General features: G+C 49.9%; 1 protein-coding gene across 5 annotated transcripts in view; it reads left to right on the forward strand.

Annotated features, from left to right (window-relative positions):
• The first annotated feature begins 742 nt into the window (after window positions 1-742).
• The window catches only part of TRIM66 (tripartite motif containing 66), a 42,663-nt gene continuing 18,076 nt past the window's right edge, over window positions 743-25,329 (forward strand). For 2 of the 5 annotated variants that reach the window (XR_012375365.1, XM_025894350.2), the window contains exons 1-10: window positions 909-1,571; window positions 7,738-7,841; window positions 9,343-9,490; window positions 10,376-10,508; window positions 10,828-10,944; window positions 12,229-12,343; window positions 12,906-13,052; window positions 15,195-15,312; window positions 16,713-17,614; window positions 18,993-19,154. Coding sequence is in view for 4 of the 5 variants with exons in the window: in XM_025894350.2 (XP_025750135.2) it covers window positions 7,833-7,841; window positions 9,343-9,490; window positions 10,376-10,508; window positions 10,828-10,944; window positions 12,229-12,343; window positions 12,906-13,052; window positions 15,195-15,312; window positions 16,713-17,614; window positions 18,993-19,154 (1,851 nt within the window). In the remaining variant the exon portion in view is untranslated. Of the gene's footprint in view, window positions 870-902; window positions 1,572-7,737; window positions 7,842-9,342; window positions 9,491-10,375; window positions 10,509-10,827; window positions 10,945-12,228; window positions 12,344-12,905; window positions 13,053-15,194; window positions 15,313-16,712; window positions 17,615-18,992; window positions 19,155-25,329 lie in introns of those variants that run through there. The other 3 variants (XM_073882960.1, XM_073882959.1, XM_073882961.1) reach the window with 3 other exon arrangements.

Consider the following 25,329-nt stretch of genomic DNA (forward strand, 5'->3'; position numbering starts at 1 on the left):
GGTCCCACACCCACACCTGAGAGATTTGGATTTGGTAGGTTCCGGATTTCTAACAGACCCTCCAGATTGGTGAATCACTGGTCCAGCAAAGCAGGATGCAGCCTGACCTAAAGAGGCTATGGATGCCAGAGAAAGTAGGGCACGTGTGAGACGGGGTTTGGCAACCACTCTCCCCCCCTCTCCCCACTCTTACCTCTGGTTCTGACAGCCCCTCCATTTGACTCCTTATTCTTCACACACCACTCCCTCCCACATCCTATTTTGCTCACGCCCTATTGGTTCTCTTTGAAACAACTCTTCTGTCCCTTTCTTTCCAGTGCTACCCTTGTTTGGGATCCCACTACTGCTAAACAGGACAAACCTTCTCCCTGACTCCCCGGGAGTCCCCTGTGCATCAAGATAATCATAAAGCCCAGCTCTGTCCCTCTCCAGAGCCTCTGCTTTTAGGGTAAAGGTCAAGCTCCTTAGCTTAGCGTTCAGGGCCCTTCAGGGAGCTTACTCTCCTGCCAGTCTTTCCAAGCGCATTCCCTGCCATTCCCCACCCATGCTTTTGCAATTTTCCTGTGCTCTGTGCTTTTACAATTCTCCTGTACTTGTAGTTTTGCCTGCTCCTAATGTCTTCCCTCCAACTCGACCCTGCTTTTCCTTCCCTTTTCTCTCCCTGCTTGGGTTCAACTGTATCTCCCCAGGGTGGGGGCGGGGAGGGTAGAGTTAGCTGCCAAGGGACACCTCCAGGACCTTTGTGCATCATAAACGTGTGTCTTCCCCATCCGAAGCCCTAATCCTCCACTTGTGACGGACAATTGGTCACTATGGCAACTGATTGTGACGTCACAGAATAAGGACTTCAGGTGAAGTGGCAGGAGCAGGTGAGTGTGTAGGAGATAGATTTTAATGTCTGTCGAAGGTCTCCCCCCCACACACCCTCCTTCTGTGCCGGGGGCACGGAGGGCTATCTCGGGCTCCTGCTGATTTTTAAAATGATGCGGTGAGAGCGTGTGCCTGGCATCTGCGTGCTGCAGCAGTGTGGGGCTGACAGAGTGTGTCAACTTGAGCTCTGGGTGTGCAGGCACCGCTGCTGCGTGAGCCTGTTATTCCGTTCTGGATTGCTATTTTGATACCCAGATTGCATCATTCTTCCTACGTATAAACAGGGGGTCCCCAGGGCCCTGCAGCTACTCACTTCTCCACCAACACTGTTGTTGTGATGAGCTCTATTTAAATGAGCTACCGGATCGGGGCAGATTCCAGCCATACATGAGCACTGTCATTTTGGGGAACATGGAGGGCTGAAGGATTTTTGGATCGAGTCCTAAAAGGCTGAGAGTGATGGCCTCCTGAGCCGTGCAGAGGGCGGCAGAGCTAGTTCCTGAAAGTTGAAAATCTCGTTTTCTTCCTTCTGAGCTTCTATTCCAAGGCACCCAGAGGATTAGGAAGGAGATGCAGCTAGGAAGAGAGTCGCCTCTTTGAGGTCTCCCTCTTGCTGTTCAGTTTGGGAAATTGCTGCAGAGCCTTCGAGATAAACAGGAACAGGAGGAGTCAACCAACCTTTTCTTGCAGGAGCGTCTCAGGTGAGCTGGAGAAATGCAGCCCTGGCTGAGGATGCATCAGAGAAAGGAGAGGACCCAGGGTGCTCCCCTTACCCCATCCAGGACCCAGTTCCCCAAGGGTTAGGCCCTGCAGCCCAGTTGGCTGCAGCACGCAGGGTGGGTGTGCCCGGGCACTTGGTGAGCGCGGTCCTCTGGGACCTGTGGTGGTCTCACCTGTCGCTCTTCTGACTTCTCTCCTAGGTGTTGCTCTCATCACAGGGCAGCAGGGCCACGGGTAAGCCTGCTGGCAGCCAGGGGCAGGAGCAGCAGTCCCTGTAGGATCGAAGTCTGTCTTTCTAGCAGGGACTAGGCATCTCGGGAATGGGTGCAATGTGTTTCTAGACGGGGGTGCTGCTTTGAGTTACGGGCTAGAGGAAGGCTGCAGGGGCTTGTGTGGTGGGGGGCTTAGCTGGTGCCTAGTACCCTGGGCTACCCTTGGGTGGGAGGGCAGGAATGGGTAGTGAGGATGGCCAACATGCCAGAGGCTACCACCAGAGGGTTTTTTTTTTTTTTTCCTCCCTGCCTAGTGACTGACAGAGGCATGAGGAGGTAGAATGTCTTACTCGTGGTTACAGAGGTAGGTAATCAGGGACTGCTCAGTGGTTCGAGGTAGTACCTATATTTTATAAGGGCTCCGTGGCTTTCAGCTAAGTCCCTCCCTCTCTCTGAGCCTCCATGTCACCATCTCTATGGTGAGGGATCTGGCTACATGCAAAAAGCTAGGTCTGTCCAGCTTTGGTTCTACAGGTGAGACCTGGCAGGGAGCGTGTCAGGCTGCTTCCGAGGATGCCACTGCCCCGTGGGTGTCAGAGCTTGGGCCCCAGCTGTAAAGTTCCTTGGAGTCATGGACAGGAGCTGTAGAATGAAGGACTTCTTAACCCTTGGTTGGCTGCGTAGCACCGGGCTCAGGCTTCTGTGTCTGGCGTTTATGGGTCCCTACCTGGTGGGCTGAGCTGACCCAATGCTAGCTTTCTTAAACCTCCTTGGGATTTCTCTCCCAGCCTAGGCCCCTGGTCCCCAGGTTGCCTTGGCGCTGCTTTCCCATGTCTAAGGGTGGACTACCCAGTCTTGACCCCCCCTCCTTTGCTGCCCCACTAAGTCCTGAGCTCAGCACACTCTAGGCCCCAGCAGCAGTGGTTGTAGTGCCAAAGCTCAGGCAGCCTCCCAAGCCCTTAGACTGTGGGTCCTTCAGTGGAGCTGGGAGTTAGGAGAGGCAGGATGTGTCCTCCAACTCACCACCAATCCCCAGGGTACCCAGGTATCGGGACACCCTGCTGTCTGTCAGGAATCTGCCCTCTTCCCTTCCCTGCCATAGGGGAGATACATCACAGCTGCATTCAGTATGTTTCCTAACTTTGAGGAGCCTCTTTAAAACTGGGTGATCCAGGCCTTCTCAGCTGCATGGTATGGGGAAAGAGCTATCAGGCTCAGGTACAGGGGCAGGGGATGCTCTAAGGTGCTGGTTCTCAAACATGGTTGTATATTGTAATCACCTGGGGAATTTTAACAACTACTTATGCCTGGATTCCACCTCCTAAAACTTCAATTTAATTGATATGGACTGGAGATCAGGATGTTTAAAGTGCCCCATTGGATTCAAATATGTAACAAAGTTTGAGAATCACTGGTTCTATAATATGAAACTATCCCCAGATTTAGTACCAGGTGGAAAAATCTTCTTCACCTACCTTTCCTCAAAGATCATATTTCTTAAAACTTGAAGCACAGATGGGGCTGGCTCCCAGGTCCTTCCTTCTGGATCCCATAATCCAAAGTTAGAGTCTGATCATTATTGTGGAATATTTTACTTATAATAAAATTATCAAATTAATTGATTTGTTTACACTTGAATTAGAGAGCTATAGCATAATGGAAAGGGCTGGATTTTAGAACTAGAGAGACTTGGATTCCAGGCATAGCTCTGCCCCTGTTTTGTATGATCTTTGCCAGGTGGCAATTTCTTAGAGCCCCAGTCTCCCCAGCTATGAAATGGGGATAATGCCTGCTTCTCAGAGGTGATTTGACGATTGAATGAAATAACACACATAGAGGTCTGGTGCGGGGACTGGTGGTAAGAGAATCATCTGCCCCACACCTCCCAGGGACCAGAGTGCTCACTCTTATGACAGGCAGACTGAATACCCTGGGCTTTCAGAGCTTCTCTCTCAGTCCCCTAGGTCCCCAGGAGAACTCTGGTGCCTGTGACTCCTTCATTTGGGAGGCAGAAGCCCCACTTCCTATAGGGATGGTTGTGTGTGGCCTTTGGATCCTGGCTCTACATTGCTCAGAATTGATATTCTTGTGTATGAAATAAAAGCGTAAGGCTATCATCTGAATAATCCAAACAGAGAAAGGGAAGTGTATATAAATATTTTATGTAATATGTGATTTAAATATGTATTAATAACTAAGTATTAAATATGAAGCATTAACTATCATAAGCAGATGCTTGGTTATTTTATATATACATCTGCAGCCCTACGGGTTCACGTATTCCAGTTGTCCCAAATAAAACTTTGGGGGCACTTGGGTGGCTCAGTCAGTTGAGTTGACTCTTGATCTCAGCTCAGGTCTTAATCTCAGGGTTGTGAGTTCAAGCCCCGCATTGGGCTCCACACTGGGTATGGAGCCTAATAAAAAATAAAAAATTTAAAAATTAAAAAAAACCCACTGTTTTTGGTATTCATGTTGAAGAATGGGGAACCCTCTTGAAACAAAAGCTCAAAGTTAACACAGCTTGTTGGGGGTTAGGGACATTCTGACGGAAGATAAGAATTTCTGGACAAAGATGCTGTGACCCGGGGCACCTGGACGGTGCAGCTGGTTAAGCTTCCAACTCTTGGTTTCAGCTCAGGTCGTGATCTCAGGGTTGTGAGACTGAGCCCCATGTCAGGCTCCGTGCTGAGCACAGAGGCTGCTTGAGAGTCTCTCTCCTCCCTCTGCCCCTCCCACTTATGTGTGCACCCCCCCAACATAAATAAATCTTAAAAAAAAAAAGATGTTGTGACCCAAAGAGAGCCCATGTCCTCTGTGTCCACTCTGGGCCTCACAGCCTCCCTGGGACCTGCTCGTATCACTGCCATGGTGCTCCAGCTCTGCTGTTCGCCGCAGCTGCCCCTCTTCAGTGGGATGAGCTTTGAGATGTATGCCTCTCCTAAGCCATAAACCTGTCCCCTGACTTGCTCACAAAGGTGATAGGCAGGTCACTGTTTGGCTCTCTGCCCCATCCAGTCTTGCCCAGGGGAATACTTCTGATACTTGGGTGCAGGAAGCAGAGGAAGAGGGTTGGATAATTCACAATTCCCTGCTATTCCCATTCCCTTAATTTTAAGGATGTAGAAAGTAAGGTTCAGGGGGAAAGGGGTCACTTACCTGAGGTTACACAGATAATGCCAGCCCTGGGCCTGGAAGCCACATCTCCCAGTTCACAGCCTTTCCCAAGCACCACACCCCTGCTCTGGATTGGACCTGATTCTTTATTATCCTGGCTGGCTTTTTTTCTCATCACCCTGAAAGCTTCCAGATGACTTTTTACCACTTTCAGTGGCTGTGAGTGCAAGGAATACGCACAGGATACCCAAACCCAAAAGGAGTATAATTGTCCAATCTGCTAAAAATCATGCAGTATCCTTTAGTGCCAATTGTGGATTATTTTTGTATGCAGACATATGAACAGATAGTTAAAATGCAATGTGATATTTGTCATCCTAGAAGGATGTTCAGGGTGCTGTGGGAACCCAGAAGAGGGAATAATTAACTCATCCTGAGGGAAATCAACCCTGCTTCTCTGAGGTAGAACATTCAAACAGGTTTGAAAGGATGAATAGGAGTTTATCTGAAAAGGAGCGGAGAGGGAACAGAGTTAGGCAGAGGTTGGATATTCAGAAGACAGCAGAGATAGTTGCCCTGGCAAGGACACAGGGTGTGCGGCAGGTGAAGTGGAAGATGAGACTAGAGAGAGGTAAGTCCAGCTTGGGAGGGGCCGTGAGCACCAAGATGAGGACTTTGGCATTTAAGGCCAGGGGCAGTGGAGGATTTGCTATGAGGCCTTGTCTGATGTCTTCAGTTATTTCTCTTTTTTCATGATGCTCATGAGACTGATGTTTGGGCATCTGCTGCCAGTGGCTTAGAAGCCTTGTGGGAATCATTTTCAACAAATAGAGCAGCATTTCTGAATCCAGGGTAGATGAGGAGGGTCTCCCCGGGACGAGCCAAGGGGAAGGGAGGGACAGTCACCTGATTCCCCAGGGAAGAGCATTTTTCTTCACCTCTGGCCACTGTTCTTGATAGGCAAGAGACTATCTAGGAGATGGCTCTGTGAAGGCTGGGGAGAGTTTCTTCAGTGGGGAGGTTAAAGGAGGGGTAGGGGAGAAAGAGTATTGAATTATTACTTTGCATGATGTTGTAGATTTTGATTTTTGCAGGACAGATCAGTTAGCTTTTGCTGCATTATGAGACACTCAAGAATTAGTGGTTAACAAAAACTGTATTTTATTGATGATTCTATAGGTCAGCAATTTGGACTGGGACTCTCCGGGTGGTTCTTCAGGGCTTGGCTAGGCTTGGCTGGGCTTGGCTAACCTCGGTTGTGTTCACTCCTGTGTCTGTGTTCGGCTGGCGAGTCAGTTGGGTCTAACTGGTTTATGAGTGAGCCCCTGAGACAACCAAGGCATTGGTCTGGCTGGTCTCTCATCTTACAGCAGATCTAACCTGGGGTTGTCCATGTGGACAATCTTGGAGTTCTGAGAGCAGAGCAGAATCATACAAAGCCACTTGAGGTCTAGGCTTGGAACTTGTGCAGTCTCACTTCTGCTGTGCTCTGTTGGCCAGAGCAGGTCACGAAGGCTGCCTAGCTTCCAAGGGTGGAGGATAGACTCCACCTTTTAATGGTTAGGATTGGACGAGCATGGATGCAGGGGCGAAGAACTTATGGCCATATTTTCGCTCGACCTCTCCGACTCTGACTTTGATCACCCGGGAGAGTTGATAATTGAGGTCCTGGCCTTGCCCTGAATGGGATACGAGAAATCTTTTTAATTCAGTCAACATTTGTGGAGGATCAGGTGCATTCTCAAGTATTACAGAATTTAAACCTCAAGGCAACTCTTCTTTTCCCTTCCGATTTTACATCTGAAGAAACTGGAGCACAGAGGAGCTAAGTGAGATTAACTGACTGGCCCAACCAAGGTCACTGGTTGATAAACCTGGTATTTAGACTTTGGTTGGTCTGACTGCAACTGCCATTGTATCATTTTGATGATATGGGGCCGAGAAGATTGTGGTGGTCGTGCTGCATTCGCTACCATAGCCACTGCTTTCCAGGTGGCCCTCATGCCTGGGTACAGGCACCTGGCCCTACTCAGGAGCCTCATCTCCTTGCATGCAGTGGGTTTCATGCTCTTGAGGTGGCCCAGAGAGCACTCTTGTCTCCATGATGCTTATATAGTCCCGGTACCCCCTATGCTGAGGAAAGTGTTGGAGACAGTTACATTTCTCTAGGGAACGGGGGGGTAGGACAAGATGTTCATGTTCACAGGTGAGAGATACACATGTGCAGTGCATGCAACATGGCTGGATGGAGAAGGCCCAGCGAAAACTCTCTGAGCCCCATGGGGCAGACTGATTGGTATTGGCAGTAGTAAGAGAAAAATACCTCCTTGATGAGCAGGCAGGGAGACCTTGCTTTCTCTGGGGAGAGCTTGCTCGAAGCTCTAGCTGTGAGATCCTTAAAGTTGTTCTGCTGTGTGGGAACCTTAGTGGCTGGATCTATGCCCTGGGCTAAACTGAAACCCTGGAACTTAGGCAGTAACAGGAGCTGGGCTCTCAGAGCTGGGGAATGAGGAGTGGGAGCAGCAGGAAGGCACCCAGGTTCTCAGAACCAGAACAGGGCTGGGCCTGTGATAGAATAGCTTGTGAGGAGGGCAGGAAAGTAGGACTAGTGAGGAGGTCTGTAGGGCTGGCCCCTACTAGGATGGTCATGTCCAGAGTACCCAGATGGTAAGTGCAGGCCATGACGTCAAATGTAGTTCATTTTGGCATAAGTGGTATTGGCACATACCTTGGTGTTGTGTGTTAAAAAGCCCTGTGTCTAGGCCTTATGTATAATCTGCCATATTGCTCTGACTCTACTTTTTTGCCCCTCTCCCAGAACTCATCTCCTGTCCTGGATGTAAGCGAGTATACCTTACCAGGGATGTAACTGAACATTTTTTTCTGCAGTGTGTTTCTACTGGGTGATCCAAGATGGCCAGGGTAAGTCCAGACAAGTAAAGAAATAGCTGATCCTTTTCAGAAATCTTTGGGGCCCCTGTTCATAAATTCACCTGTTCACCCATCACTTCATTTGACTTGTTACTCCTCCATCAGTTTGCCTAATCATCCATCCATCCACCCATCCATTCACCCATCCAAAGACCCATCCATCCACCCCTCCATCCATCCACCCCTCCATCCATCCACCCTTCCTTCCTTCCTTCCTTCCTTCTTTCCTTCTATCCATAGAGTATCAAAATATTTGAGTTGGGGAAAGTAAAATGGGGGTATTTTTTCTCTTTCTTATAGTTCTTACTGGAAAATATTAGTACTGAGCTTTTATTTCCTTTTTTTCTCCCCCTGAGTTGAAACTTAAACACCAGCTTAACTGAATGGGTTCATCAATTTTGCCTGTATTTAGCAACTAATAGCTTCTTCCTGAGTTTCTAAAATTTCACATCACTTACTGACTAGCACCTCCTATTCCTCTCCCCTCTGGGGTACCCTTGCCACTGCATTTGATCCATTTGGCCAATCTACTTACTTGATCCTGTATCTAATTCTTATTGAATGTCTGGTACATGCCAGGCCCTGTGCTAGGTGCTAGGGAGATGGACACCCATGTTCTTAACTCTCAAGGAATTCATAGTTTAATTAGTAAAACTTGTATTTCTCTTCTTTTTTTTTCCCCCAGTGTGGGCTTGTCAGATGCCAGTACGAGGGCACTGTCAGAATCCACGTCATTTTGATGGCCTGTCTTATTTAGGCCCAGACAGGCCAACTTTTTCCAAATCTCCTTTTTTACTCATGTTTTTACATCAGCCCTGCAAGATATTTGCTGACCGCATGAATGAACATCTGGACTAGGAGAGGACCAGGTTCTCTTGGGCGCAGCAAGCCCCAGCTGTGGAAGCACGGCTCTGAGAGTTGGTCTGTACTTGTTCTTTCTTGGCCATATGTGATCATCTCTCTGTACTCCCACAACTCTGGCTGCCCCCTTTTTGCAGGCACACGGAATTTTCTGTTTTGCCTGTGCTCTCCCATCTCACTCTCTCGTCTGCCTGGCAGACTTCCACTTGTCATGCCCTATCCAATCAGAAGTTACCTCCTCATGAAATTAGTTCCTGGCACCTCCGAGGCTGAGCCCCTGGGAAACCCCACTTTGCTTCCTTAGCACTTGCTGTGGCCTTTGATCACAGCATCTCCCACTGACCGTGACCGGCTGCCACTCTATGCGGGCTGTATGTGCCTGGGGAGCCCCCCTTTGCCTTACTTACTCGGGTGTCCTCATCTGCAGCATGGGACCTGGGGGGAATAGCCCCTGAGGCCACTCTTGTTTTAGCCACAGAGGATGCTTTGCTTCACAAGCCGCCATGTGGCTCTCCAGAATTGACTGCCCTCCAGGGAACAGCCCTCCAGGCTCCCAGCCCCTCACAGAGGCCGCCCCCCCCTTGCCCTGGAGGAGGATCGGGTCAGTAACCGCAGACCTCTGTGCTTGCAGAACTGCTCCGAGTGCAAGGAGAAGAGGGTGGCGCACATCCTGTGCACCTACTGCAACCGCTGGCTGTGCAGCTCGTGCACCGAGGAACACCGGCATGGCCCTGCCCCCGGGGGCCCGCTCTTTTCTCGGGCCCACAAGGGACCGCCAGGTAGCTCTCCCTGCAGTCTTTGCTGGCTCACGCGCCCCGAAGCAGCGCCCGGACTGCAAACTTCTGGAGAGCGGCTCTTTCTCACCTTGTTTCCCTACTAGGGGTGCGGGTAGGGGTGGCCTCCCAGCCTTTCCCAGAGGACAAGTTCATGCTGGGCTCTCCCTTGGGGGTGGGGGAGGGGGAGTGTGAACAAGATGTGCAGGGAGGAGTAGTCATGAATTATCATGGGCGCTAGCTGAGTTCCCTACTTTCACCTCCATTTAGAGCAGTCATGCCTCACTTCTGTTTAGTGACTTGCCTAATTAAACAGCCCAGATCAGGGCTTATCCATTTGTCCATCCAGTGCCTCTTGTTGTAAATGACAGTCTTCTTGACCGTCTTTGCCCAGGGTCTTTGAACTGTGTGTGTGTGTGTGTGGGGGGTTTAACCTTTGTGACCCCCACAGGAACCAGAGTTAATGATCCATGTGATCTGGCCTGGAGCGCCCCCCCCCCGCCCCAATTCCACCCCCCACCAGCATCCTGGTGAATGAAGAGGTTTAAGTTGAATTTTAGAGGATTCATCACTCTGTAGGAGACCTGTGTGCTGCTGCAGCAGCAAGCACCTTCCTCAGCTGTAGGCAGGCAGTGGGGTGTGTGGGGCTGGGTGATGTGTGATTCTGCACAGCTGGGCAAATCCTGCCAGGCTCAGCTTCCTGGAGGAAGGAAATCCTTCCTTGGGCTCCTAAAACCTCACTGGCCCAGAGAGAGGCCTCTCCTGTCTGCACCACCTTCCTTCCGACTCTGGGTCTCCCCTGTGTCCATTGAGGGTGAGGGCGGCTCAGTGGAGCTTACCTGAGAGTCTTCCTCAGCAAGAGAAGCCCACTTTCTCTATCTTCTCTGGCAGGAGTGAGTGGTGGTTCTGGAGACTTCGCCTTGTACTGTCCTCTACACACACAGGAAGTGCTCAAGCTATTCTGCGAGACCTGTGATGTGCTCACGTGCCATAGCTGCCTCATGGTGGATCACAAAGAACACAGGTGTGGCTGCCTGGCTGCCCAAAGGGGGCTCAGGAGGGCTCTGGGCTCCGCTTTGCTAGCGCTGGGCTCCCAGTGTGTCATGTCAAAATGTTCTCCCTGCTTATGCCAGTCTGGGGCCCTGAGGCTGAAGTTTTTCCTCTGTTCCCGCTGTGGGCCTTCTCTGGAGAAGGCTCGAAGGGCCAAGACTCAGCACTTTCCCCAGATGTAATGCTAGCTTCTGTGGGCCTGGCTGAGACAATACACAGTTGGGGGTTCTTGCTTGGCTGGCATGCTCAGAAGACTCGGCCCTCTTCAGCTTTTTCTCTGTCTCCTTCTTTAGGTGCAGACATCTTGAAGAAGTTTTGCAAAACCAGAGGATGCTTCTAGAAAGTGTGACTACACAGGTGGCTCATAAGAAATCTAGTCTACAGACATCTGCAAAACAAATTGAGGACAGGTAACACACACTAGCCCCTTGCCAATGCTGGAAATGCTACATTTCCTGACATCCTGGATCCTGATACCAGGCTATGAGATGTAGTACTTATGAAGAATGCCGGAGGTTAAGCAGATGTGGGCATATGTCCCAGGAGGCATATGCCTTGGAACTTAGAGGTCTTGTGGCCACTGAAAGGGCTTTGGGTCATGACTTGGTAGATGGAACCAAGCTCAGTCAGGATGATCAGTGTGAGTTTGGGCCTAAGCACATGCCTTCTGAACGTGGCCATGACATAGCCAGAGGTAGGTGCTCGAGAACGAGGGCATAAAGCAGATTCTGAGTTTATCACAAGGATGCAGTAAGTCAGTGGCAATCTGCCCTTTATCCACCCTTTCCCAGTGTGTTCCATATAAATCTACAAGTGGTATGGAACCATTGATATTTAATGTGGGAAAAGGAATTAGTAGGTACTAAGAGCTCTCATCATGTGGTGGGCACTGAGTAGGGCACCTACATGCATGATTTTGTACAATTCTTATAATTCTTTGAGTTGGATTATCTCCATTGTACTGGTAAGGAGACTGAGGTTCAGAGAGGTCAGGTGATTTGTCTGAGATCACACAGCTAGTCAGTGACTGAACTGGATTTGGAAGGCAGATCTGTGTAACTTCAAAGCCCATGTTCTTTTTTAAAAAAAACTTTATTGATATAAGTTATATACCGTAACATTGCCCTTGTAAAATGTACAATTCAGTGGTTTTCAGTATATTCGCAGAGTTGTGTAAATCAGTATTACCGTTTACTTTTAGAATACTTTATCACTCCCGAAAGGCAAATGATACACATTAGTAGTCCATTCCCCATTCCCCGCAATATCCCCAGCCCTTGGCAACCATTAGTCTACTTTGGTAGACTACTCTAGCCCATGCTATTTTTACTGCATGGCATTGTTTAATGGATATCCACCTTTTTAACACAACAGATGACATGACTCACTCTCTCTGTGCTGTCTCCAGTGCTGTGTAACCAGTGAGCTGCTGGGTTGACCTGAGTATGGACCTGAGCTTTACCTAGAGAAAACTTGGTTGAGTTTCGGGCTGTTGGCCCACTTAGATCGAGTGGGCTGGGTTGTACCAAGGTTAGGATGGTGGAGAAAGGTTCTCATTTCTTTATATTTGGTGCCTGCTGGGCCCTGATCTTCATAGGCAGCCTCTAAGTTGTTGGCTGTTATGTTTTCTCTCTCTAGGCCCTCATAGGCCTGGAGAGAGGAGCTCACCATGCCCTGTCCCGTTCTGTTTATAGGATTTTTGAGGTGAAGCATCAACACAGAAAGGTGGAAAACCAAATCAAAATGGCCAAGATGGTTCTGATGAATGAGCTGAACAAACAGGCCAACGGGCTCATAGAGGAGCTGGAGGTATATGAGGACAGATGGGTCACATGGATGGGCTGGTGTTCTCCCTAGGTCAAAAACCAGGCAAACTAGTCCCAGGGCTCAGAGATGCCTGAGCTGGATTTGGATGTGCAGTTTGCATAGCTCTCTGCTGTTCCCTATGTCTTAAAGTGTCCAGTCTCATTTGGGGAGCATGGCTCGTTAAGGGCCAGAAAGTCAGTTCAAACTCCCATCAGTGCTATGGCTTTAAGGCAACTGCCTTCCTGGACCGTGCAGGCTTCTAGCCTCAGAAGAGAGGGTCGTGAAACAAGTTATGCCCGAGAGATGTGGACATTTGTTCATGTCCTCATTCATTTATCACCCATTCCCTATTGGCACTATAAAATCCGCCCACCATGCTCCCTTCCTTCCTGCGTCCCTCTGCCGCCCATGGCAGCAGTCTGTCCCACTGTCATCCTCTCAGGGCGCAGTCTTGTCTGACCCCATCAGGGTTCACACTGAGACACGGGGCCACCAGACTCCCCAAACAGGTGGACTGAAGTCCAAGAACAAGATGAGAGACTCTGTCTTCTCTGTCCACATGCAGGGCATTACTAATGAGAGAAAGCGGAAGCTGGAGCAGCAGTTACAGAGCATCATGGTCCTCAACCGTCAGTTTGAACATGTGCAGAACTTCATCAATTGGGCCGTCTGCAGCAAAACCAGTGTCCCTTTCCTGTTCAGCAAAGAGCTGGTAAGAGCTCCAACTCATCAATCACTGCTTTTGGGTTAGTAAGTGAAACCTATCTTTTACCAAACCCCACAGTGCCAAGGACAGGTGCTGAAATGGTCTTGCTTTCCGCGAGGCAAGTCAGATGGGAAATTTTGTAGTTCTGTGTTAGGTCATGGATTTGGGCATGAGCCTGGACACTAGCAGTGTTCTGGACATCCCAGGGACAGTTGTTTGTATTTAAATGGGGGCTAAGAGGGAAGGAGGCATGGAGGATGATGTTGAGGTATTCGGCTTGTGAGGGTGGTGAAGACCAGGAGAAGGAGCGAGAATTTTGAAAGAAGTTGGTGGGGTTTATATTGGGATATGTTGAATCTAAGGTGCCTGCAGGGCATCTCAAAGGAGATGTCCAAAATCTGTTTCAACTGATGGGTCTGGAAGTCAAAAGGAAAGTCAGGGTTGGGGATAGTGATGTGGGAGTCACTGGGGTATTGGTGGTGTCACTTCGGAAGAGTGTGTGAAGGAAGAAGACAAGACATCTGGAACCGAGGGAAATAATAGCATTCTCAACAGAGACAGAGGAAGAATAAGAATGAAGGAGGGTGAGAAGCAACAGTCCAAGATGGATTGCAGGAAAAGTAGGAGGGGGTGGTGCATAGAAATTAACAGAATTTCAGATTTCAAGTTGTCAATGTTATCGTTGCTACCTAGGTAAAAGAGGATGAGTAGTGAAGAGAAGCTTTGAGATCTGGGAATCAGGAGGTCCCCGGTGATCTTTTGAAAGAAATCCCAGCAAAACACGAGGGTGAAAAGCTAGAATGGGGGGGACTGAGGGGAGGGGAGGAAGTAGAAACAGAAGTGAAAAGAAAGGAAATAAGGTAGCTTGAGAAGCAGACAGAGTTGGGGGATTGATTTTAAGTATGGAAGACATTTGCACAAGTGCATTTGGGAGAAGAGGTTGATGATAGAGAAAAGAGATGTGTGGTAGAATGAGTATACTGAGAAGGCAGAGGGAACCAGTTGACCCTAAACATAAAAGGCACTTCCTCTGAGGAGGGAGGACAGGAAGGTCTCCATATAATGTTTGGAGGTAGGCAGGGTACCAGTTTGGGGCAGTTTGTCTTTTGTGTCTCTTGTCCTTTCTGAAGTAGGAGGTGATAAGAGAGTTAGGCACTGAGTAAGTGGAACTGAGGAGAGAAGTGAGGACTTTAGTCATTGAGGATAGTGGAAGAGGAAGCCAACAAGAAAAGAAATGATAAGAGAAAGGACAGCAGGGTGCCCCCGAGGTTAGTGGTCACTGAAGCGACCCCAGATAGCATGGCTTTGGGATGGCTGGATTGACCTAAGGGTAATGGACAGTCGTGATGCGGAGGGAATTAGGCCCTAGTGATACTGTTACTGGAAATGACGGGAAGCTGGGCCGGCCCTAGGGACTGATGGAGCGGGGCTTGGGGAGTTCAGTGAGGCCGGAGAGCATGCTCAGAAAGAGCGAGAGCTAGTCAGAGTGGGGGTCAGTCGTTGCGGATGGAGGTCTCTAGACGGAGAAGAGGTCTGGGTACGGTACGCGAACTGAAAAGAGAGGTGAAGGTGATTGGCACTAAAGAGATGGAGTAAGAAGAGGCCAAGACGGTGACTGGGACATTGGTTAACTAGATGCTGGCAGGGTGAGTTGGACATTTGCCCAAGGCCTGGATGCATGGGAGAGCTGATGACAGGAGATGGATGCAAGGGATGAGGGGAGAGGAGGGCAGTTGATGAGGATGGGGGTTTTACATGTGGTGAAAGGACAGCGGTGGGGAGCTCAGAGAAGGTCGGCCCCCACAAGCTTTCACACTGAGGTTATGGTAGAATGAATGGAACTCTTGACAGGGCCGCCAGGCAGGTGATCCTGAGGGAGAATTACCAACCATTCAAGGCCCGAAACAGATAAGAGTATAGGGGATCCAGAAACCTGGATAAGAGGAAGGGAATCAGCTGGTAGGGGGAGGGAACAAGAGCAGGGGAAGGGATGTGAAGGTACCAAGGTACAAGGAAGTGAACATATGGGGGACCTGAGGCTAAAGAGCCGTGGCTCCCAGCCCTTCAACCTGTCCGAAGAGTGAGAGAGAGGGAGTTGTCATTCAGATGCAAGACGTCCACAGAAATGACCTTTTGGGCTGTTGTCAGATTGTGTTTCAGATGCAGCGATTGCTGGAGACAAACTGTAACACAGATCCGGGCTCCCCCTGGAGTATCAGATTCACCTGGGAGCCTAACTTCTGGACCAAGCAGCTGGCTTCCCTTGGTGAGCCAGAGCCCACCCTGTGGGCTTTTACATAATTGCTAAAAATGAGTAGAGCGCATCTGCTTAGCTTACTGGGTAGGTCAGCGTAGGCCCAAGAGAAAGCACTCCCTGAGACTGCCAGTGGTCATGGAGTCACTCACAGACCTCTGTGTGTGTGTTTGGGGAGGAGGGTGTTGGGGAGAGGGGACAACTTCAATAGCAGTGGCAACCCAGGACTCTTGTAAACAGGACCGGTTGAAATCTGAGCTTTCCATTCTGCATGAATGCCCTGTTACCTTGGTTTCATTGCTGGAGAGGAGACAAGACAGTGGCCCTGTTCTCCAGAATGCTGGATGTGTGTCTCTGTGGTCCTACAGGGGTATTGGTGTGTGTAGGCACAAAATGGGTATCGGCATTAGAGAGAAGGAGGGAGGGAGGGAGAGGGGCCATGTCACCACCCCCACCCCCCCTTGGAGCTGAGATGTAAACAGATAATTTCTGAGCTTCCCTGCTGCAGTGATTTCCTGGTGCTCAGTCTTAGGCAGAGTGTAGACAACTTGAGATTGTACCTGTGTGGCTGGCCTGATGTAGGTTTGTTATGCTAATGGCCACTGGCTGCCGTCATCTGGGTGGTTAATGTCCAGGAAAGTTTCTTGAACTTGACAGAGTGCAGCATAATATTTAGGTTTATTTTTTGCTTCCCTTTCCCCTTTGATTTAATTCAACAGACCTTTGGTGGGCCCCTGCTGTGGGCCCGCACCCCATGCTGGGCGCTAAGGGACCAAAGGTGAATAGAACACAACTCTGGCCCTCAAGTTGCTGAGTCTTCCCCCAAGTAAGCCTCATTAAAACAATGAGCTGAAGAAGCCATGAGACTGAGCTGGAGACTCATGCACGAGGGCCAGGAGACCTCAGGACGAAGCTAGCACTTGTCACTGACATGATGTTGGGGCTCCCTGACTCCTTCCGTCCTCCTTGCCCAAAACACAAGCCCCCAGACCTATATTTGGAGACTTGGTCTTTTGTCCCAGGGTGGGCTCTCTCTCCTTTGCAGTTTCCCAGCATGCTACCTCCCCAGCCCCAGCTTCGATTTTGTTTGTTTGTTTGAGTCTGTGTTCAAAAGGAGTGGGTGCTGTTTGAAGGAGCCCATGGTTTCTCTAGCGGGATACAAACAGAGTGAAGACTGAGCATCTGGAAATAGCTGAGCTAATCTCTCGAATGCCCTGGCCCCCACAGGTCCACACTCGTTCTCTTGCCGGCAGCATTCTAGGCCGAATCTCGGAGATCAGGGTTGAATTTGCTAATCTCTGCGCCGGGTACAGGTTTATTGGATAATGTCCTTTGGTCCCAGGAGCAGGAAGCGGCAAGCGGGCAACAAGTGCAGATTACCTTTGGAAACACTCTCTGTTCTGAATTTCCAGGCTGTATAACTACTGAAGGCGGACAGCTGTCCCGGGCAGATACTCCTGCTTATGGAGGCTTACAGGGACCGTCATCCTTTTATCAAAGCCACCAGTCCCCAGTGGCTCAGCAAGAGCCTCTTAGCCACCCCTCGCACAGGTTCCAGTCTCCAGCACTGTGTTCCTCCTCTGCGTGCTGCTCCCGCTGCTCCCCAGCCTCACCCTCCCTCAAAGGCCAGGTCACCCCCGCCAGCATACACCCAGCCCACGGCTTCAGGCAGCCCTCTGAGATGGCACCGCAGCAACTGGGGTCTCTGCAGTGCTCTCCCCTGCTGCCCAGGGAGAAGGAGCTGGCTTGCAATCCTCAGCCCCCAAAGCTGATGCAGCCCTGGCTGGAAAGCCAGCCACCCGGGGAGCAGGAGAACCCAGCCCAGCGGCTCGGGCCGCAGCTGACTTCCCAGCCCGTGTGCATCGTGCCCCCACAGGATGTTCAGCAAGGGGCCCATGCCCAGCCCACCTTGCAGACCCCCTCTATCCAAGTGCAGTTCGGCCACCACCAGAAGCTGAAGCTCAGCCACTTTCAGCAGCTGCCGCCGCAGCAGCTGCCCCCTCTACCCCCTCCGCCACCTCCACCCCAGCAGCCGCCACCACCTCTACCTCCACCCCAGCATCCGGCTTCTAGTCAGCATGGCAGCCCTCCTGGGCCTGCCTGTTCCCAGAACGTGGATATAATGCACCACAAATTTGAGCTGGAGGAGATGCAGAAGGACCTGGAGCTTCTCCTTCAGGCTCAACAGCCCAGCCTACAGCTGAACCAGACCAAATCCCCTCAGCATCTTCAGCAAACCATTGTGGGGCAGATCAACTACATTGTGAGACAGCCAGCGCCCATCCAGTCCCAGAGCCAAGAGGATGCTGTGCAGGTGAGCCTCAGGGTGGCTTGGGGCCGGGTTGGGGGGGCGGGGAAAATGTCTTGGCAAACACAGCCTCCCCAATCACGGGGTGGCATGGGAACATGGTTTCTTCATCTGAGGGTGGCCTTGAACTCAACACTCACATTTCAAGTCCTCCCTGGACTCCACTGCCCATCTCAGGAAAGCTCCCGGAAACACAGTAGTCCTGGCAGAGATCTGGGCTCAGTACTCTCCATAGTAGCCTGGCTTAGCCCTGCCCTCCTAGATGACCCTAGGGACCTTGTCCATCAGTAGAACCTTCTGAGTTGTGCCAGACTCCTGCCGCTGTTGGGACAGAAGGGAGGCTGTCTGTTATCTTTGTAACCTCCCACTTCCCTTGCTGGGAACTTAGGACTCTCAGATGGAAGGGGAGAGCTGAAGGAGGGGAGGGAAGGGATGCATCAGATACCAGTGGGCCGCATCTTTGTAACACCACACAGCTATAGACTTAAAATTTGTTGCAAACCTCCTAAGCTAGGTATGTTTTGTATATACTATATTATTTATCCGACCAACAGTGTTAGGCAGGCATTGCCATTTGTTTTTTAAAGGCACAGAAGTGAGGGTTGGGGAGGGCAAGCACTTCGCCTAGAGATCATAAAACATTGAGTGACAGAGCCAAGACTTGGATCCCGGTCTGCTGACTGTAGTTCAACAGGAGAGGCCCCGTTCTCCCCCTGGGGGGGGTGATGAATGCTGCTCCTCTCTTCTCTCCGCTAAGAGCCAATTGAGGAGGTGCAGATTGTACCTCTGGGATCTTTGCTGCATTCCACGTCCTCATCCGTAACCTGTGCTTTTCTTTTCTTCCAGAGTTTCCCATTCTAGCCCCTTCTCCCTATCCTTTCTCACTTTTCCCCCCGTGGTGTCTCCTTTAAATCTGTAATCACATTTATATCTTCAAAGCAGCTCTGTGGACTTTTACTTTATTATAAAATATAAGGCCTCCCATTTATGCTTTAGCACCGACAATGTCAGATCGTGCTTCAGATGTCTCCCTCTGAGGCTCAGTTCCTTTGAGGAGATAGGAAATCATCCTGAGGATGGCAGAGAAAGGTCCAGGGTTCATTGAGGACCACAGGCGAAATGTAAGTCAGACATGTTAGGATTACTTTGGTGAATATGACAGAGTTAGCCCAGAATTCTCGGGCTGGGTTCTATCCTAAGACTGTCATATTAAGAGGTAGTCTCACGAAGAGTTTAGAAGAGAGGGTCTTTCTTTCTGAAAAATTTTCCAGCAGTTCACAACGCGTAGTTGGTGACAATAGGCAATACAGGGTGGGCATCAGCCTTTGCCGCCGCTCTTGCTCTTTGCGGGAAAACCCACCCAAGTTCTTATTTGCTCCTTCAGGCTTCAGAGGAGCCCCCAGCATCGGAAGGCCCAAAGCCAGCTGTCCCTCTTGACAAGAATACGGCTGCTAGCTCGCCCCAGGCGCCTGGGGAGGAAACCCCTCCTGGTGCACCCGCACTGGACGGCACCATCCGGCACCCCTCTCCGAATGTGGTGAGAAAGGTACTAATGGAGGCTGCTTTTCCTGACTGCAAGGGACCCACTGCCAGCCAAGACCCCAGGGACCTGGATGCAGATGACTGGGTGGGGGGAGGAGTGTCCCCGTTCCATCCCTGGGTATTACACAGCCCTGACTCAGGCCTTCTGGCCTAATGAGTCAGCAGCATAGGTCCTCCTTCAGGCCCATTTCCACTCCCACACACACACACACACACACTTAAAACGGGACCAACTGGGCTTCATTTAGAGCGGAAGGGGGAAGGAAAAGGGAAAGAAAGCCAATTTATGACACGCTTACACTGTGCCTGGAATGGTGCTGGGGCTTCGCGGTTCTGTGAGGGGGCCGTCCCCATTTTCTAGCTGAGGAAACTGAGGTCTGGGGCCCTATAGCTAGTAGATGAAAGGGCTGACATTTATTTAAAACAAGGTTTGTCAGAATCCAAAGACTGAACTGTTTTTTCTCTGCAACAAAAATGAGGAAAATATTTTATGTGGCTGCACGACCCAGAGTTGATTGGCTTGAGAATTTGAATCAGTGGAGTTTGTCGGGTGAGTGGTCTGCAGGGATGTCCTGCAGAGTGGCTGAGCAGCTAGGGCTGCTGAGAGCTCTTGAAGATAAGCTGCTGGAGCCCTTCCTATCCACTGATTTACCTGCTTGCTACAGGTGTTCATTTACTCTGGCAATCAGCCAGAACCCCACAACTCGTCGGCTGTCCTCCCCTTAGCCCTGCCCTTGACCTTCACCCCTGTCACCCTCCTAGCTGGAACCGCACTCGGCCCTCCCTGTCTCCCTTGGCCTTGTTCCGCTGTCCTGTTGCCTTCTCCGGTCTGGTACCCTCAGGCCTCCTGGCGCCTCCTCTTAGCCATGTACTTGAAGCTGTGTCAGGTGTTGGGTACCCCTCAGCCTGCACACTCAGCCCTGCACAAGGCTCTGGCTCTGCAGCCCCAGTTCCACGACTGTTCTGTGTACCTGCCCCTCACCGTATTTCCCCCAGCACCATCGCCACGTATATCTTAGTCTATCCCTGTGATACGTGAGAAGAGACTTCAGAAAAGTAAGGGATGGCAAAGATGAAATTGTAACTTGGAAATCCCTGGTGGCTCTTGAAATCTGGGTAGGCCTCTGGTATTGGTGGGTTTTGGTCTGTGCTGGGCCTGTCCTGCCCTGTAGGAAACGGTTTGGCCTAGAGGCCATAGAGATGCTGTAAATGGGCCCTTTGTGGCTCTCATGAGTTTAACTTCTTATACTTGGGCTACTTACCTATCCATCCATCCAGTTATTTATTCACTCAATATTCAAAAAATATAGATTCGTCTCCTAGTATGTGCCAGTTGTTTTCTTAGGGGTCAGGCACGTATCAGTGAATAAGAGCCTCACACTGGAGCTTACAAACTAGTGGAGAGACAGTTAAATAAGCAACAATGTGATAAAGGGCTGGAATAGTCACTGGGGTGTAGAGAAGGAACACATAACACTGGAAAAACTGTTCACAGAGGACTTCCTAGGGGACATGCATGATTTTAAGCTGAGGTTTGAAGAAGTTAGGCTACTGAAGGGGGATGAGGGAGAGGGCTAGACTAAATAATCAAAGGGAATGGCTAGTAGGAAGGCCCAGAAGTGAGAGAAAGCCTGGGGCACTTAGAGGGGGTTTCAGATAACTTGGTCTGGTGGAAACATGAGGTGGACTGGGGAATGGGAATGGAACCAGAGTACTTGGAAGGCCTTGTAAATTATGCTCTAGAGTTTAGCGTTCAGTCTTGGGGGTTGTGAGGGGTGAAGGGAGGAATTCTTAGCAAGGAGGGGATACAGTTTGAATTAAATTTTAGAAAGGTCACCTTAGCTGTAGGAAGGGAGACCAAAATAGTACAGAGGGGGATGAGGAAAGGTTGACTGGAACCTGTAACAATGGGTATAAGGAGGAAGCGTGGACTTCAAGAGATCAGATCACAGGAGCTTTTGGACTTGGAGTCTGACTGGTGATGGGAAATGAAGGAGAGAAAGTCCTTTGGCTTAACACCCAGCTCTGTCTTGCCCACTGGGTTGCCGTTCGCTGAGATGGGAGCATGGGAAGAAGGGCCTATTTGGGGGGAGGAAAAAGTTAAATTTGAATTGTTGGTGTTCTCCTGTGGAAGCTACATAAGAAGATGCCCAGAAGGTAGCTAGCTCTGGATGTCAGTAGTTCAGAAGGAAACATGGGGATTGCCAGTGCTCAAGGGGTAGTAGAAGCCATGCAGAAAATGCCGCTGCTTCTTTAACGGGGCTTGCTTCTGTTGCTATACACAGGACAGAGGAAAGGAGGTGAGCCATGTGCAAACATGGAGTCTGTGCTGCCCGTGCGGGTGGCCCACAGGGCTCTCTGAGCATCAAGGGGATGCCGCCCTACTGTGTGGCTATGGGTTGGCAGTGGGGTTAGTCAAGGTCCTAGGAACTCTTAACTTTTCTTTTTGAGCCGCCCCTGACCCTTATTAACCTGGGCTCAGGGAGAGGTTCAGAGGGACAGGTGCCCTGGCCCTTTCCTGATGTTTTATAGGCCTCTTCATGGTTTGGACTCCCCAAAAAAGGAACCTCAATGTTGCCATCCTGGCCCAGAGGAGCCTTTGGGTTTACTTGGCTGAGAGAGGTACTGGTTAGATCCAAAGCTACTAAAGTAAGAAAAAGGGCTTTCTTTTTGAGGGAATTCATTGCCTTGGAGCTGGGATTGGGTATGGCTGAGGGCGTGACGATTGAGGACACCGAACAACATTTTGAGCATCTTATCATTGAATGATAATACTTTGCATAGCATTTTTCTACCTGTTCCCTTAGATTTTTACATGGATTATTCCATTTTATCTCTTTGTTTGTCCTAGAAGTACTATGAGGAAGCCACTTTCATATTCCCCTTTGAAAGATGTGGAAACTGAGACACAAGAGAGGTTAAGTGACCCACCTAGGAGCTATACAGCAGAGCATTGGCACAGTTAGGACCAGAGCACGGGCTCCTGACCGTGGCCGTGCCCCAGGGGCTAGGTTAGATGGCCTCTCCTTGAGCACTGCAGTGGGAGAAGCAGGAGGACTCCATCTGGCCTCTCACTTGCTGGATTTTCCTCTTTACACTCGTTGGAGTAGCCCGAGGCCCTGCCAGGGAGAAGGCTTAGGACCCAGCCTCGTCTGGTTATCTCTGTCTGGTCGAAGTGTTTTAGCCTCCAGCCCGCCCCTGAGCCTGTCCTGACCTGCGAGGACCAGGGAAGTCAAAAGTCTGTGTGAAGGCCACGGACCGGAGGAAGCTGCGGCACCAGGCTCCTCTGTGGGTGTTCCTCAGGGACTCCTTCACGCTCTGAGCTGCCGACTGACGTTCCATCTCCATGAGGAGGACTTCGGTTACCGCACAGCAACTGTGCACACGTACTTTCGAGTTGGTGCTGACTGAGCTGCTGGTGAAAAGTGAGATAGGGAAGTTTTCGAATGGGTTTTCTAGTGGCTTGAGCTCTGTAGTCTCAGAAGCAGCTTCCCCCACTACCTTCCCTGCGTTCAGCGGGGTGTTCTGGAATAAATTTTGACATCTGTCTGGCCCTCGTGGTTGCCTCATCTTGGTTTAGCCACTCTGAAGAGAGACCATGGTTACAGCGTGACAACAGAAGGTCTTATATCCCCGGGGGAAACCGGAAGACATTTTGATGACTTCATCTGTACTTCTGAACAAGTCAACTGCTGAAAAACACACACTCTCTCTTCCTCAAAGCTTTCGTGGAGTCAAGGCTGTAGGCATCACAGAGAGCCTGTCTGAGCCCTAATTCAGCTGCGAGGGGGACCTCTCTTCTGCTTACATGTGGTCCACAACCTCCACAGGGGACTGAGAGACCACCAGGATACTGCTTATGGCTTCGGAGGAGTCTGAGATGTATTTTTAGCAAATGATGCCTGAGCAGTAGGCATTCCTGTGGTCCATGTTAGTAAGAGTGATGCAGAAGAGGTTGGGATAATGACTCACACGAAGAACATTCACATCATTACCAAAGCACTTTGATGCCTGAGCTCATAATCTGATTCTTACAACTCAGAGGTACATTAACCTGTGGAGGAGGAAATTGAAGCCCAGAGATGGGAAGTATCTTGTTTAAACTCATACTCTAAATCCTGGCTTACGTGAGGAAATACAGGGTGTCCTGCCTTCACAGCCTCCAGACCCACGTCTGTGGGCCAAATCATGGCTTCTCAACTCCAGCAATGATCATTCCCTCAAAGCCTGGCCTCAACAGCAGAGCTTGCTCAGAACCCTCCCAGGCCTCGGGAGGCTTCCTTAGGGCACAGCCTGGGTTCTGGTCAGCAGTTGCAGAACTGTACAGAGATCTGCTCTGTCCTGTTCAGAGGCCAGCCAAGTATTCCCCAGGTCTGGCTCCCTGAATTTTACAGCCTCTAGGAACTAGGCTCTTTCTTCAGTTCTAGCCTCATTTCACTCACCCATTTCACCAAATCCAAGATCTTTGTCAAGGTCTCCCGGTCCATGAGAAAACAGGTCCTTGTTCCCGGGCCCTAAATTTCCTTACATTGGCCTGGCCAAAAATATCTCTGGTCTCATTCTCCTAGGTCTCCCAGGCTTGGGTTTTGAGGGTTCCACTCATTCTTTTCTCTTCCTTCCCCCTCAGACTCTGGGATCCTCTTTGCTTTTTCTGTCTTCCCTGAATCATCAGGGTGCTGGGCACCCTTCAGTTCTTCTCTCTTCACCGCCCATGAATATTTTCCCATTTGACTCTGGTCAGTTAGCATATATTACCATGGTTGCATCCACAGGAATAGCCTTAATTTGTACAAGAGCTTTTCATTCAGCTGGGGGCAGTGCTCACTGTCATTAAGAACAACAACTTTGCTATTAAAAATCAACTTGTGAAACCACTTGCTAGGAAAGTTAGTTCTTTCCTCAGGTATCTGATTCAGTTGTTTGAAGATCTACTAATGTTCAACCAGTCTACCTGATCTGAAGCTGTCAAAACACTCAAATATTCCAAGATTTAATTCACAAATCTGTTTACCTCAATCCTTGTCTCCTTATCTGTTTCCTTCAACCAGAGTGAAGGCCTTTAGTGTGTTTCCAAGACACAGTTTCCAAGTCATTGCTCCCTTCTTCTCTGTACGTTTACAGGGTGGTCAGTCTGTGACAATTCTAACTACTGGGGCAAAATCCTAAAACCAGAAGTGAGCGGCGAAGCTTCAGGGCAGCAACGAGAACAGAAGTCACAAACCCCAAACATTCTATTTGGCATGAGATCATAAGTCCATGCTCAGGTGTCTAGTCAGAGGTCTTGACCACAAGCTTAGGTATATAGTTTCCTCTGGAAATTTTCATTTTTCCTACAGTAGAGCAGTAAGCAGAGTAGAAGCAAGAAGTCAGGACTTCTGTCATGGCAGCTAATGACAAGGGAGAAGACAGGAAACATCACCTGGACAAGTGCCACTTTGGGAGGTCATTCGGTGAAAGGACAGGCTCAGCCGTACAGGCCTTAAAGCATCACTGAACTACAGCCCACTCCAGCGATAGAGGTCCATCCAAGTTCCTTTATGTCACTAAGGAATGGTCTCATGAGGCTCCCTGTACGCTGTTTATTACGACAAGGTGGTGTGTAAAGTTTTAGAAGTACTCCTATTCAAGATATTTTAAAGCCAATTGCATTTTGTTACTGAAAGAGATATGTTTCAGATATTTGGAAAATTAATTTCTGTGGAACACCACCCTATTTGTGCTACTTTATCCCCAGCAATATTATCTTTTTTTAAATTTTTTTTAATTTTTTATTGTTATGTTAATCACCATATATTACATAATTTGTTTTGGTGTAGTGTTCCATGATTCATTGTTTGTTCATAACACCCAGTGCTCCATGCAGAATGTGCCCTCTTTAATACCCATCACCAGGCTAACCCATCCCCCTACCCTCCTCCCCTCTAGAACCCTCAGTTTGTTTTTCAGAGTCCATCATCTCTCCTGGTTCGTCTCCCCCTGACTTACTCCCCTTCATTCTTCCTCTCCTGCTATCTTCTTCTTTTTCTTTTTTTTTCTCAAAATATGTTGCGTTATTTGTTTCAGAAGTACAGATCTGTGCTTCAGCAGTCTTACACCATTCACAGCGCTCACCGTAGCACATACCCTCCCCAGTGTCTATCACCCAGCCACCCCCCCCCCCCCCCCCCCCCCCCCCCCCC

The sequence above is a fragment of the Callorhinus ursinus genome, unplaced genomic scaffold (genome assembly GCF_003265705.2).
Source record: "Callorhinus ursinus isolate GAN/ISIS: 27379988/994484 unplaced genomic scaffold, GSC_fseal_2.0 scaffold49, whole genome shotgun sequence".
Lineage (NCBI taxonomy): Eukaryota > Metazoa > Chordata > Mammalia > Carnivora > Otariidae > Callorhinus > Callorhinus ursinus.